This window comes from Rhinatrema bivittatum, chromosome 14 (assembly GCF_901001135.1).
Source record: "Rhinatrema bivittatum chromosome 14, aRhiBiv1.1, whole genome shotgun sequence".
Classification (NCBI taxonomy): domain Eukaryota; kingdom Metazoa; phylum Chordata; class Amphibia; order Gymnophiona; family Rhinatrematidae; genus Rhinatrema; species Rhinatrema bivittatum.
In genome coordinates this window covers 8238646-8252472 of record NC_042628.1, presented here as the reverse complement: position 1 = coordinate 8252472, position 13827 = coordinate 8238646, and the positions used below count along the sequence as shown (strand labels likewise).

The window sequence follows — 13827 nt, the reverse complement described above, 5'->3', positions numbered from 1 at the left end:
GCAAGGGCTAAGGGTCGTCTCCATGGCTGCGGGGTGAGAGGTGAGTCCCGGCATTCCGCGGGGCGCTCGTGCCGCCCGCTCTCCCTCCCTCTTTCTCTGCGCTCGGGCCCCGGCCCCGCACGGCGCTCGCCGACATGCAGGAGCTCATCGCCTGCGTGGATCACATCAGGTTCGACCTGGAGGTGGCTGTGGAGCAGCAGCTGGGGGCACAGCCGCTGCCCTTCCCCGGCATGGACAGTAAGTGCAGCCCGGCCCCTGCTCTGCCACGGGGGAATCAACGTCCCGGGTCCCGCTTCCTGCTCTGCTCCGGAGGATCAGGGTCCCGCTCCTTGCTCTGTCCCGGGGGGATCAACGTTCCGGGTCCCGCTCTGCCCCTGGGGGGGGGATCAACGTCCCGGGTCCCGCTCCCTGCTCTGCCCCTGGGGGGAATCAACGTCCCGGGGCCCGCGCCCTGCTCTACCCCGGGGGGTGGGGGATCAGGGTCCCGAGGCCCACTCCTTGTTCTGCCCCCAGGGGGAGGGGATCAGCGCTTTGAAACTGAGGAGCTGCTCGGGAATTAGTTTTATTACCTCGTTCTGTCCACACTTTATTAACCCGATTTTAAGCCATGGGAAGTTAGAGCAGCCTCCCTCTTGGTGCACTTAATGTGTACAGGCGTGGGAGAGGGAGATTCAGCCCTTCCCTTGGCGCATAAGCATACGACTCCTTCTTCTTGGAGGGGCCAGTTCCTGCTCCAGTATTAAGGTTTCACGTGAGAGGAGGACTGAATCGAGAAAGTTAGACTCTATTTTTCTTGAGACTGGCCGGTCCGTGGTGAGATTCCTGGACTCCATGATTGTCAAAAAGTATGTTCACGGATGAGTATTTTTAGACGTTAAGACCTTTTGCAGTCAATTTAGGAAACATAGGGGTAAATGACTGAACAGTCTGGCAGCGACATGTCTTGCTGATAACCCACATCAATATATAGTTTGACCTAGTTCTAATTGTTATTTTTTATTTTGTTGGCTAAGTCTTTGCTTTCCTTTGGACTATTGATGTTTCTAATGTCATCATGTTGACAAAGTTAGAGAAGGCTAAAGTGATGGCTGGAAGTACTTGGAGGATGGATGGAGTAAGAAGGAATAAGTCACATTGAAATCTGTAATCTCAAGAGATTGTAAAGATAAGTAAGTCAAGGCTGTTCTTGGGGAAAAGTGTATGCAAGTGGTTGAGAGAAAGCATTTTGAATATATGGGAAGCTGAAGATTTGGAGAGGCCATAGGGCATAGTAGTAATTGAGGCCTGGGATCATAGATTTATTTTATTTATTTTATTTATTTAAATTTCTTATATACCGGCATTCGCGATGGGAGTCGCATCATGCCGGTTTACAAATAACAAGGTGTGACAACAGAATAAATACTTAATAACTTAAAAACATTAACATGTGATAGAAGAATAAGGTAGCAGTTACAATAAAACAGGGATAAAATGCAACTTGGAATGTAGAGAAGGCAAAAGAGAGATTAACAATGAGATAACAAAAGAATGTATGAATAAGAATGTATGAATAGATGTATGAATAAGTCTTTCAGTTTGGTAGGTGATCAGAATATGGTGTATACTTTTGTCTATCTTGACCCTGGTTTATAAATAAAGTAAAAAAAAAAAAAAGAATATAGTGTATACAGTCAAAGTTAATGCAGGGGATAGTTGTGGATTTTAGCAAAATGTGATTTGGTTGAAAGACAGAGAAAATGCAGCAAGGATTTGTGTTGATTCTTTTATCAAACTCATCCTTTTCTTTCCACAAGAAGAGAATATCCAGGAAATTAAGGTGGAGCCAGACATTGGTGTGATACAAGCAGGGGTAGATTATCTAACATCAAATGAAGTTATTACTCCAGTGGCAAAAAATAGGAGTTAAAAATTACCTTTTGATCTGAATACATTTTGAAGTTTCCACCAGGTGATAAAGCATTAAGTTGGATTCAGTTAGCACAACTGATATTTTATACTTCATACCTCATCTCAATCTTTCTACTGCTGTCATGCTGGTGCTTAAAGTTGTACTTGTTTTTGCCTTGTCTCCTCAGAATCGGGAGCTGCAGTCTGTGAATTCTTCTTAAAATCGGCATGTGGTAAAGGTAAGGGAAATCCTGGCTAGAGCTTCCAGGGAGAGCAATAAGGCAATAAGATTTCCTAGAGCTTATCAGCTCATACATTTTAAAAAGGAGGAAAAACCCCCTTTCATTGTTTAAATAAAATCTTGAAAATGAAGAACCATCAGAACACTAATGAAACTCAAGGGAAGATGATAATGGACCCAAACTTTTATTAGAATTAGACTTTGACAGTGCCACTATATGGCTCCTCAGTCCCCCTTTACTGGAGGTTTAGATTTTACCGTTTTAACAATGCTACGTTTGAGAAATCAGTCATCTGGGTGTTTCTTCAGAAGATTGATTTTCAAGTGTTTGTTTGATCTTCCCAGCAATTGCTACACTAGAAACTTCGGGAAGTGACTGTGGAGTTTGTGCATTTAGTGTTTTGTATAATTAAAAATAGAAGGTTAACACTCAGTGATTAATTTGTATGAAGGGTTTATTTGTTTGCATACTGTGAGTTATTAGTAAATGAGACCCAAATGTTCGAAACAAATTGTGTTGTGAATGAAATACACGATGAAAGAATGTGTTGGGGGATATGATTCATGACCTGTGGAAATTTAGAGAAGAAATGGAACCTTTAGAGCTTTTGATGACATTTTTGAGTGCTGTTTGGCATGAACAGAAAGACATGGAAAACTGTTTCACAAGAATAATCCTTCTCTTTCTTTTCTCTCCTACTTACAGGGGGGATGTGCCCTTTCCGGCACATCAGTGGAGAAAAGACAGTTGTCTGCAAACACTGGCTGCGAGGATTGTGCAAGAAAGGAGACCAGTGTGAATTCCTCCACGAATATGACATGACCAAAATGCCAGAGTGCTATTTCTACTCCAAGTTTGGTAAAGTGACCCATGCTGCTGTGTGGACCGTCTCCTGAGGATTTCCCAGTTACTCTGTCCACTATATGAATGAACAAGGGCCAGAGCTGGCTGCCATTTTCAACCTGTCCAGAGTTGTAGCTCGTCTCTGTTTTGCATTATCTTCATGAAAAACTAGAGAATAGAAATTAGGTTTTCAAGGGATATCCTGTTTGTGTTTTATATAACATTTTTTTTATCCAGCTTTTTGTGGCATTTTTATCTTCTCACCATCTCCTTTTTTTTATAGGAATACACTCAAGTTATTGTAATGTGTGTGCTCTTATCTTTTTACTGTGCAGTTTAAGAGAAGTTGTCATGGTATTCTGCCATATGATTGTTTTCACAGGGAGTTGAGCTGCCTAGTTACAAAAGACAGATAGTGATGTGTATGGATTCAGAGATAAAGCTTAAGCACTGCTAGGGTGGCTTGATCAAACTATACATGTACATTCTCCTCTGCTAAACCGGTGCATGGAAGGGGCAAGGAGATAGTGGACAAGTGTGGTATAGATTTAGCTGGGATCATTCCTTCAGGTTCTTGTCTCTTCGTTATTTTTAAATATACAATGGGTATCAACATGCTGGAACATAATTGTAACATAAGGTCTTCTATAGAGAAACTGCCTCTGTTAAAAGAAACTCCAATTGTTGGTATCTAGAATGGTACTGCAGCAGTTAGGCTGACCATTACAGCACAGAATTGGGATTCTTCCATCCCAGTACTCTTAATGACTAGCCCCAGCTGGCAGGAGGACCCTTTCAAGAGCCCATATGAAAGCCCATTCATGGTACCCCTTGCTCCTGTGGTAGGTTTCAAAATGCCCAGATGCCATGTTAAGATCCAGAACCTGCAGCTTATTACAACAGAGGCAGGGGGTAGATTTAATGTCTGGGACTGGCTCAGCATTGCAGGACTTCTAGTGTGGAATAACTTCAGTGGCATTTCTGGACAGGTCATTATTCTCCTTGTAATATTAATATCTATTTTCCTTATGTTTGACTGTCCTGCAGGAGAATGCAGTAACAAGGAGTGCCCGTTTTTACATATTGACCCAGATACTAAGATTAAGGACTGCCCTTGGTACGACAGAGGCTTCTGTAAACATGGTAAGTCTGCTCTGCTCGGTACGTCTCTTTACCAGCCTGAAAAGCAGAACCATTCATGAACAGTTTAAGACGTGGCACGAGACTTGAGTTGTCCTCTGTTTCCAATGGAATGGGATAGAACAGAACAGAATAGCCAGACTTCAAAAGCACATGTAGTCAATACTTCCTCGGTAGTATAGATTGTGTAACTTGTCCCTCCTTGGATGGTGCTACATACCGGTAGCAGATAACTGCCCTCGCCTCTGGCCACAATCTCAACGTACCCACCCCCATCCTGAAGAATCAGGTTATTCCCCCTTCTTTGTATGATTGATGCATGGTCTTGTTCTAGCCGTTCACTTGACTGGGTATGTTCTTATTGTACCCTGCTCTGAAGGTAGGAAGGACGGGCAACAAACGTTTTTAAATAAATAATTATTAATTTCATCAGGAACAGTCACTGCTGCCAGCTAAGGGCTTTGCTTAAATTGCTTAGGCCATATTTTCTGCCATTTCTTGTTCCCTGAAAGCTGTAGTTTATCGCCCCTGCTGTGTTCTAGAGGTAACTTTTAGAAAGAGATGGGAGAGGGTGGCTCTGAGAAGTTATAGCACTTGCAGTCTCCCTTTTCTAGGCCCACAGCTTGAGAAGGTAGGGTGCTGACCAAGTGTAACTCTTGCCTTTTTCATGACTTCTCCCTACTGAGGGAACAGTTGACAGGAATATGCCTTTTTTTTTGTCCTTGTAAATGCTTGATTGTAGGTCCCCTCTGCAGACATAGGCACACCCGAAGAGTCATCTGTGTCAATTATCTGGTGGGATTCTGTCCAGAGGGGCCAACTTGTAAATTCATGCAGTGAGTAACTTTTGGAATTTGTTCTCTCACCATCCGTCATGTGGAGATTTGGCAGCAATTGCCATCTCTAGGTGGTAGAAAATCAACTCTGCACATGTAAATAAAAAACTTTGTAAGTAAGCATCCATGTTCTTGAGGATACTTTCATATCCAGTGATACTCCTTCATCTGTTCTGTTTAATGCTGTACTTGCTCTTCCTTTCCATTTATTTTACCTTTATAATTCAATAGTATTTTTTATTTCTCTGTCTGTGTCAACCAGTCCTCGATTTGAGCTGCCAATGGGAACCTCTGAGCAACCCCTACTGCCTCAGCCTACACAGATTCAGCCAAAGGTACTGCATTTCCTTATCAGGCATATGAGATTTAAAACAGATGCTGTTCATTTGTGAAGTATGGTCTTCTGATAATTAAACTAGTTTCTCTCTCTGTTTTTATAGGGGACTATAAATATTCATTTTTTTTTCAAATGTGTACCTATTGAACATTGACTTGATATATTTTGGCTGTGTCCTCTCTCTATTTACCTTGTATTCTGCTCATCCCTGCAGTTACTGCTCTTATTTTTGTACAGCTTGTAGGACCTTTACGTTCTCCTGTTCAGCCTGATGTCCTTTGCTTGTTCACAGCATGAAAAACAGAATTCTGTCCCTAATTTCCATGCATAGCAACTCCTACAGATTACTCGGTACCTGAAGAGGCAGAAGCAACCATGTCACAGGATTTACCTCCATGTACTGCACTTTGATGCGGAGGCCAATGGAATTTTCTTCTGCCATGATTACATTTTGTTTAATCTCTTTTTAGCAAAACAACAACGCGATATTACAGAGGTCGTCTTCTCTGATCCAGTTAACGAATCAGAACTCTCCTATTAACCAACAAAGGACACCACAGGTCATAGGGGTGATGCAGTCCCAAACCAATAGCATCGGAGGCAGAGGTCCCCGGCCACTGGAACAGGTCACCTGCTATAAGGTAATGAACAGAAAAGTAGGTCTGAATTGCAGAGAGGGTTTTAGACTCAGACCTCTTGCCCCCTCCCCCTCAACACTCTGCATCCTGTTTTCCATCCCACTCTGTCCACCTGTGCCCCTTTAGTTTTTCTGAGCCAGTGCTGTTGTACCAGGAAATAATGTTTTTGCCCATGGCTTCTGAGGCCTACCGAATGGCTTAGGAAAAGGTTAGGTAATAAAAGTAGCTGACCTCTTCCTCATCTGCTGTCCCTATACAGAAGACTTTACTTTTCCAGCACTACACACAAGCTTAGTGGCATTTCCAGAAGATTTTTTGTAATTTCTCACTGGGTTTCAATATCATTAGCATGAACCTGGATTTACACATGTGCAATTTCTTTATTTAAATACACAAGGTCCTCAGCTCTATGTGTAATACTTAACATTGGGTACTGTTTGTTTCTTTCTAGTGTGGTGAGAAAGGACATTATGCCAACAGATGTAGCAAAGGACATTTAGCTTTCCTTAGTGGACAATGACAACACATGGATCAATGGGATAGGATGGCTTTACCCTGTTGGCACCACCGCTAGGCATGAAGAGTGTGTTAACCCTGCTGTCATCTCTGGAATCCTTTTTATGCCAGCACCAACAGAAGTGTGTCTGCTTGGCTCCTGCAGACCAGAAATGTTTCTTCATTTTAATTTTTTTTTTTAACGGACTGGGTTGCCTTCTTTCATGATTCCTAGCCAGCGGTAGGCATGGAAATAATGTGCCAACTCTACCGCACTGTATTAACAGCAGTACAGATTTTGCTCTGAAGAGATCTTTTTATGAAAAGTTTGTTTTTCTGCAATTTCATTAAGGAAGTCTTTATCCTTCTGTTGTCCTTCAGTGAAGGAGAAACCTTTAAACAAAATGTCACTTGAGCCCCATCATCCTGTGGTGCGGACTTTTGCTTAAAGCTAGGATGTGTGTCCGTCCGTCCGTCCCCCTGCAAACGTGCTGTTTACTGTCTAAACAGCTGCACCCATGCAACTTGCAGAGGTTGCATTTGCTTTATAGTTGAGCATGAACTAACTTTTCTATTGAACCTGACTACTGGTGTTCTAATAGGACAGGATATGGAAGAAGGTCCCAGCTAGTGACATTTCCTCATTCATGTCCTATACTTATCGTGGATATTTTTGTTGCTTTTAAAATGTGATTAACTGTAAGAGAGCCACTTTAACACCAGATGTAAAATAATCTTTACAAGTTCTGCTGAAGCAGCTTGATCCACAGTACAAGCTCTTGTAAGTGTTGTGTTTCTGGGCTGGGCATCTTTTCAAGAAATCGTGTCTACCTTTGGAAGCAGCCTTTCAGAAGGATTACTGTTTCGAATCAACTGTTCTTGGTCTTCTGAGCTTCACCCTCTACAGGTCAAAAGCCCAGTATCTGCGGGCTCTTAGAATACAGTCACGGTTAATGGGGGCTTTCAGCAGTGCTTTGGCTACAGCAGGTTACACTGTAGGGACAGAGTCTGGTTCTAGAATAAATCATTTTAACAGCAAGTGGGTTAACCAGTCACACCTTTTACATTTTTTTTTTAAAGTACTTTCTTAAAATAAGTGTTCAGAAACTTTTTTAATTTAGCAAAATTTCAGTTTCAGAAGGGGTTGAAATGATACCCCGGTACTTAACTCAAGGGCTGTATCGTTCCAGTCATTAGATAGTACTTTTTATGCAGTTGAATAAACTTTTTTTTTTTTTACTTAAATGGTTTGGAGTTATTTTATAGAAAGAATATATATATTTAGATGTCAGCAGAGCCCTGGTTAAGAGGAGCTTCCCTCTGAGGGCATGTGAAATTTTTTTTTGGGGGGTGGGGGTTGGCAGGATCACACTGGGATCACAAAGTGGTGCAGCTTGTCATACCAGGCTCCCCCCCTTTTTTTTTTTTTACCAAGTAGATCTAAATTAGTTGGGTCAGCAACGGGGGGGGGGGGGGGGAAGGAACCAGAATGCCCAGTGGCCCCTGCTTCTGGGTTTGTGAAAGAGCAGGCCCTTTCAAGACTGGGAAAACTTGCACTAGCCACCTAAGAAATAGTGCATGTTTCACACCCACGTTCTACACTAATTGGTTAAATCTGAACAACATAATAGATTATTTTTTACCTCCACTTATATAGACAAAGTACTTTGAATTCTGGCCAAGGTGATCTAAAGGATTTTGTGGCTCCCTGTCCCTAAGGTTCAGGTGTTTTTGCTATGGCCAATGTCACACTGTGGTGTCCCTCAGGGCACTTTTTCACCCCTGTGACAAGGCAGTTAGTCCATTTTACTTCTAGGAAGATTAGATTTTGTAACAAGTAGCAGAAACTGCTGATTAAAGACTAGTTATTTGGCAAATGAGATAATGAGATGTTAGAAGCTGTGTTGCATACAGATAGTAATGCAGCCGGTCTCAGACCTCTAAACTACAGCCCAACATGAACCTATGCTAACATTTAAAAAGGACTGACCCCATAGTTTATATGTTCATGGCATCACTGTTGTGGAAGCTACTAATCATAAAATGTGCATTAACTATGCTCGTTTGGACAACGGCATATTTATTGGTCACAGAATCTGCATTAATTTACAATACTACAGAATGTAAAACCCACAGCCGAAGAGCAGGTAAGAGTTTTTACAACATCAGTGATACTTCCGCCAGCGATCATGCTCTGAAAGAAATAAGAAAAAAAATCAGACAGCTACAAACTGTAATATATAGCGGAAAAGAATTTGCAAATGGCCAGTGTAGACATAGATTTTCTTTTAGTGCATGATTACTATATGCGTAACTATCTACACGAAGAGGAGGCATTCTGGGAACAGGTGAGGGAGTTTTTCACGCTTCTGTGTACACTTTTGGCAGTCAAAACCTATGCATAATTTTTCAGATAAGCTACCCTGCACAAGTTAGCAGTGGAAATGCATGTGGGTAATTTATACACATTTTCCCTTTGAAAATTTGTGCAAAGTCAGTGGTAAAAAGTGCCCACAGACTTTGCACCAATGGGAGCAGTTATAGAATTATTCCCTTTAAATCTAAGGGGCCAGAAAACTTACTAACCCTTATATATCCTTAAAGCAGTGGTTCTCAACCCCATCAGGAGGCATACCTAACCAATATATATTTCTCTGATGCATATCATTAGATAGATTTTGCATACAGTGGGTCTCCACTGTATACAACTCCATCATGCAGTTTCATGCCAGATATCACTGTACTGCTGGCTCAAAGTTTTTGCTGGCAATAATGTACTTACTTTTCCTCCATTATCTGGCACCTCTGCCCCTCCTCATCCAGCTAGCATAGATGACCTTTGTCAGCTCCAAGGGAAAGGGGTGCCTGCCTCTGAGGTGCACTCTCACTGCTGCTGGCTGGCAAGCAGGAGCTGCCATTTTGACTCTTTGAGCACATTACCTCTGTGGCACAGCCAGACCTAGCCAGTTCTGCTGACAGGATTAAACCCAGATCCCCTGTCCCATAGAATGCTGGAGCCTGAAGCACAAGTCCAGCCTAATATACCTATATCTTTACTGTAAAAGCTGTTAGATCACCAGAATATTTTAACATGGCAATGTACACCTGGCACTAGTTCAAGGATTAAAATTACATTTCAGGAACCACTGATTAGGTTAATAATAATCCCCATCCTGGAAGAATCATTTTATTTTCAGCAGGAAAATCCTTTGATACTTAAATATGAGGATTTTTTTTTACCCACTTTTAAGGCAAATTCAGGCACTAACTATACAATACATAAACAAATTTTGACAGTCCAAAATAATGCTGGGCTACTACCAGCAAGAAAGCAAAATGTGGTCACGCTCTGTAAATCGTTAGTCTGAAGTCATACTTACTGATATGCTCATAACTCCAAATATAGCTTATGACAACGTAGCCAGCAAGCAGCATGGTAATACCACCGATACCCCCTTTCTTCACATTGATGTACTTGTTAAAATACCTGTCCTGACCTGAGGTTTAGGAAATAGTCATTATTACATGCTATGTACGTATTATTGCTAAGCAATTGTTTGCTAACAGCCAATGAGCAATTTTGTTTATTATGTTCATGTAAGGAAAAGGATAGCGGTTCATAAAATCATGATTAGGATGGAATAGGGAAAAATTGTTTACCCTTTCAATTAGTACTAGGACTAAGGGACACTCCATGAAACTATCAAGTAAAAGAATAAAAACAAAATGTTTTTTCACTCAATGCACAAACTGTGGGAGTTTAAAAGAGGTTTGGACAAGTTTCTAGGGGAAAAGTCAATAAACAATTATTAGCCAAGTTGATTTGGAAAAGCTACTGCATAGCCTAGCCTTGGGAGCAGACAAGGAGGAATGGAGCTACTTGGTATTTCCTAATGACCCGGATTGATCGCTGTCAGAGACAGGATGCTGCTGGGCTCAGCAGCCTTTTGGTTTGACCTACCTATGCTCTTATGTCATCTACCACATTTCCCTCCATAATTATCTTAAGAAACCCTAAACGTCATCTCCCCAAATACAGCATCTAGATTTTATACTATATTCTCAACTCGCCACCAAAACCCAGATCCAGGCAGTAGGCAGAGACAGGTTTTTTTCCTGCCCCACCAGCACCACCTTTGCAACCAACATCCAGGCTTTGGTAATCTCTTGCCTGGACTACTGTAACTCCCTCGTTGCTGGAATTCCTAACATCCTAAAGCATGTTGCTTGTATGGTAATAAGGCAAACAAATTTGACAGTATAACCCTACTCTAAAAAACATTCATTGGCTTCTGCACTGAAATCAAGTCCTTAGTTCTAGATTAAAAAAAAAAAAAAAAAAAGGCCTGGCCCCGACCTACCTCAGGAAATGTTGCCTTCCCTATATACCTTCTGCACTCACAAACTTAGGTATGCCTGGAAGTGCCATCCCTCAAAACAATGAGCCTCACCACTATGAAGAAAACCTTTGCAGGCAGTCCCAACACTGAACTCCTTGCCACCTTACATCAGACTTGCCCTCTCTCCTCTTTCAGAAAACTGGTGAAAAGGTGGCTTTCTTTGATGCAGCATTTTTTGCAAACCAGTAGCACAAACCTTATTAAAAATTCTGGAAATAATTTAAAACAGCATCATTGCACTATTTATATTTGGAATATCTTCATTACTTAAGTAATATAATTAAATATTACCTAACTACTGTAAGCTAGTATACCAAATGCATCCTTACACTATAATTATGAACATTCTATCTGTAACATGAACTGCCTTGCTGGAAACTCATAAATAATATTTTTGCAACAGGAGGTTTGATCCTGCTGCTTTAGCCATTGTTATATCATTGTCTCCAACTGAGTCAGATAGGATGTTAATCCCTGATATTATACAGCTCCAAAGCCAAGAAGGGATCATGCCCCACCTTGTAGCAAAGACCCCGCACTTCGATCTTAACCAAAAGAACAAGTATACGTTGTTCAACTATAGAACGGAGACTATTTAGCACTTCTGATTAGGCCATTCTTGATACTGAACGTGAATTTCGCTTCTGAGCATGTTCTCATGTAGAGCTCAAACACATTTTACGGATTAACCTAGCACTTAGTGTTTCGATGACGAATACTGACCTCGGCGGAAAGCTCCCAGGATCCCATCGACGCTGAAATTACTACTTGCAAGCCATGCGGGCAACTCTCCTAGCTTGACGTTCATCAGTTTCTTTTCTGAAAGTGGCACTGGCAGGAGCAAAAAGAGCGATTCACACACTGCACTGCAGGAAACACCAGGCACTAGCAATTTAGCAGCGGCTCTTGATATTTATCATCCTACGGGACACTCTTACCATGCTGTCTCGCTATGATCATCCACGGCATAAGAAAAATCGGTTCCATAATCCTAAAGTCTGACACAACACTAGGAAAGAATCAGTCTATGCAAACAGCACTACCTTTCATACACGGCTTTCAAGCTGGTCTTAGGGAGAGAGAAGAGCGTCCTCCTCCGACTCGGGCCTAGTGCAGGGCTTCCCCGGAGAGAAAGTCCTTGAGCCAATGGCAAGCTGGGCAGCAGGCCCTTCCCGCCGCCCTTGGCTGGAGGCGGCAGCGGACTGAACCCGCTGGCCTCCGCGGATAGAGAACAGAGTCCCACCGCGCCGAGCTCTGCAGATAGAGGAACTAAACCCGCAGCCCCCCTACCCTCACCTGGTTTATCCGCCATCTTGGTGCTCTGCGGGTATCAGCGCCCGCACAGAATCCTGGGGAAAAACCTGCGAGCTGCAGGAGAACCAAGGACGCTCGAAAAGGCTGCCGGGAAGAATTGAGGTTGTCTTAAAAACAGGAAGTGGGAGGGGACTGGAAGCCCGCGTTTCCGGGTGGGTGCAATGGGCGGCCATGTTAAGACGGTGCGACCATAGTATGTAATGAGTAGGGTGGAGCGTGTGTGTTATGCAGGGAATCTGCTTCAGCGCACTTGTACCAGGTGGTTTGTTGTTTTGCTCAGGGGATAGTATATGGGGAATGAAAGTGGAGTTTGTATTTTATTGATATTAATGCATTTGTGGTTATGTTTCCGAAAGCTCATAAGTGCATTTAGCCTTGGAGGTATCCCTACAAGGGCAAATCAACTGAAGCTAGGCCCTAAGATACTGAAATTACGGAGTTGGGGCTGGGGCAACTTCACAATTAGGGGCCAAGGCAATTCCCCTATTTGCACCCCCCCCCCATCGCCACAAGCCTCTACCTTATTCAAGGATACACATAAATATGGTTCAGTATAGTCAATAGCAGTTTGAAGCTAGTGAGGGCTTGGCTGATAATGGGCCCTGCTTACTGCTCACTAACTTCAAACTTGTGCTAACTGAACCATTTTTTTACCTATGGACCTCGACTTCTCTTTTTAAGGATGAAAGAGCCTGGGACTGTAGGGAAAAAAAGCAATAGTACCTGCATGTAATCCGCTTTGAAGTGCCGAAAAGCGGAATATAAATTGGATACAAAATACAAATAGAGAATTTAGTGCAGCTATTAATCTAGAGGCATCATCCTTAGGGGAAGGCTTCAAGAAAGCACAGGTAAACCCAGTAAAAATGCATTGAGTCATTCAAGGCTCATACCGATAAGCCCTTACCTGAGTTTGGCACTAATTATTCAGGGCTAAGGGCTGGAACCTATATCACAAGGTTTCCGCAGCAGCCAACATCCTTTCTGCTTGGGTGTATCAGCATGGTGTATCAATATAAGACCTTATTAGCACCTTCTGATGTTCAATAATTTTGTGAAGGCTCTCTAAATGAAAGCCCAGTAAACAGATAGCTGTGAATTCCAATACTGTTATTATTTAGCAAGATATGATAGAGCATCTTGACAAGCTAAAGATTAACACACCTCACTAGCAGGCTGATGCAATACAGTACGCTCAGGCTGGCACATAGGTTAACCCACAGTTGGACGCACCTCCATAAACCCTTATGCAATAAGGGGATTAGCGTGTCCAAACCAGCGTGTAGCTAATAGCATGCATCACATATAAATGCCATGTTGATGAGGCTATCAGCTATTACTCCCTTATGTAAAAAACAAATGTGCACCCAACGTGCACGTTTTTACCCTCAAAAGTTAATGCCAGCCCCGAAGCTGATGTTAAGCCTGGAGGAGAAATATTGCTTTTCCTGAAGCAAGTAAATCTGTGCTGCACTTTCCAACTCAAGGGTTTCTTTTAACGAGAAACTCCTCACCTCGACTATTTGGAAGAAGGAGCTGAAACCCCAGGACCTTATGCATAGATGATGCTTGCTTGCCAGTAATTCTCCCCTTCTTTTCCCATGCACCCATGCGCCGCTCCAGCTAACGAAAGGCCAGCAGGTGGCAACAGTGCAAAGCCAAACTCTGGACCATCTTGATGTTTTCTGCCCT

The 13827-nt window shown here is 42.5% G+C and overlaps 2 protein-coding genes across 3 annotated transcripts; one reads left to right on the top strand and one right to left on the bottom strand.

Annotated features, from left to right (window-relative positions):
- Nucleotides 1-43: 43 nt before the first annotated feature.
- CPSF4 (cleavage and polyadenylation specific factor 4) lies at nt 44-7660 on the top strand. The gene is made up of 8 exons (XM_029577594.1): nt 44-237; nt 2079-2129; nt 2838-2990; nt 4023-4118; nt 4858-4951; nt 5214-5286; nt 5759-5929; nt 6378-7660. Exons 1-8 carry the CDS (start codon nt 135-137, stop codon nt 6444-6446), a joined length of 810 nt encoding a protein of 269 aa, XP_029433454.1. The 5' UTR covers nt 44-134; the 3' UTR covers nt 6447-7660.
- Nucleotides 7661-8044: 384 nt separating this feature from the next.
- Nucleotides 8045-12270, bottom strand: ATP5MF (ATP synthase membrane subunit f). Of its 2 annotated transcripts, none has more exons than XM_029577601.1 (4): nt 12118-12270; nt 11545-11652; nt 9802-9918; nt 8045-8615 (listed from the first exon to the last, which is right to left on the bottom strand). In XM_029577601.1, the coding sequence occupies exons 1-4, from the start codon at nt 12131-12133 to the stop codon at nt 8587-8589; spliced, it is 270 nt and encodes an 89-aa protein (XP_029433461.1). In that variant the 5' UTR covers nt 12134-12270; the 3' UTR covers nt 8045-8586. The 2 variants fall into 2 exon arrangements, with proteins under 2 accessions (XP_029433461.1, XP_029433462.1); XM_029577602.1 differs by lacking the exon at nt 12118-12270 and adding an exon at nt 11865-12069.
- Nucleotides 12271-13827: the final 1557 nt, after the last annotated feature.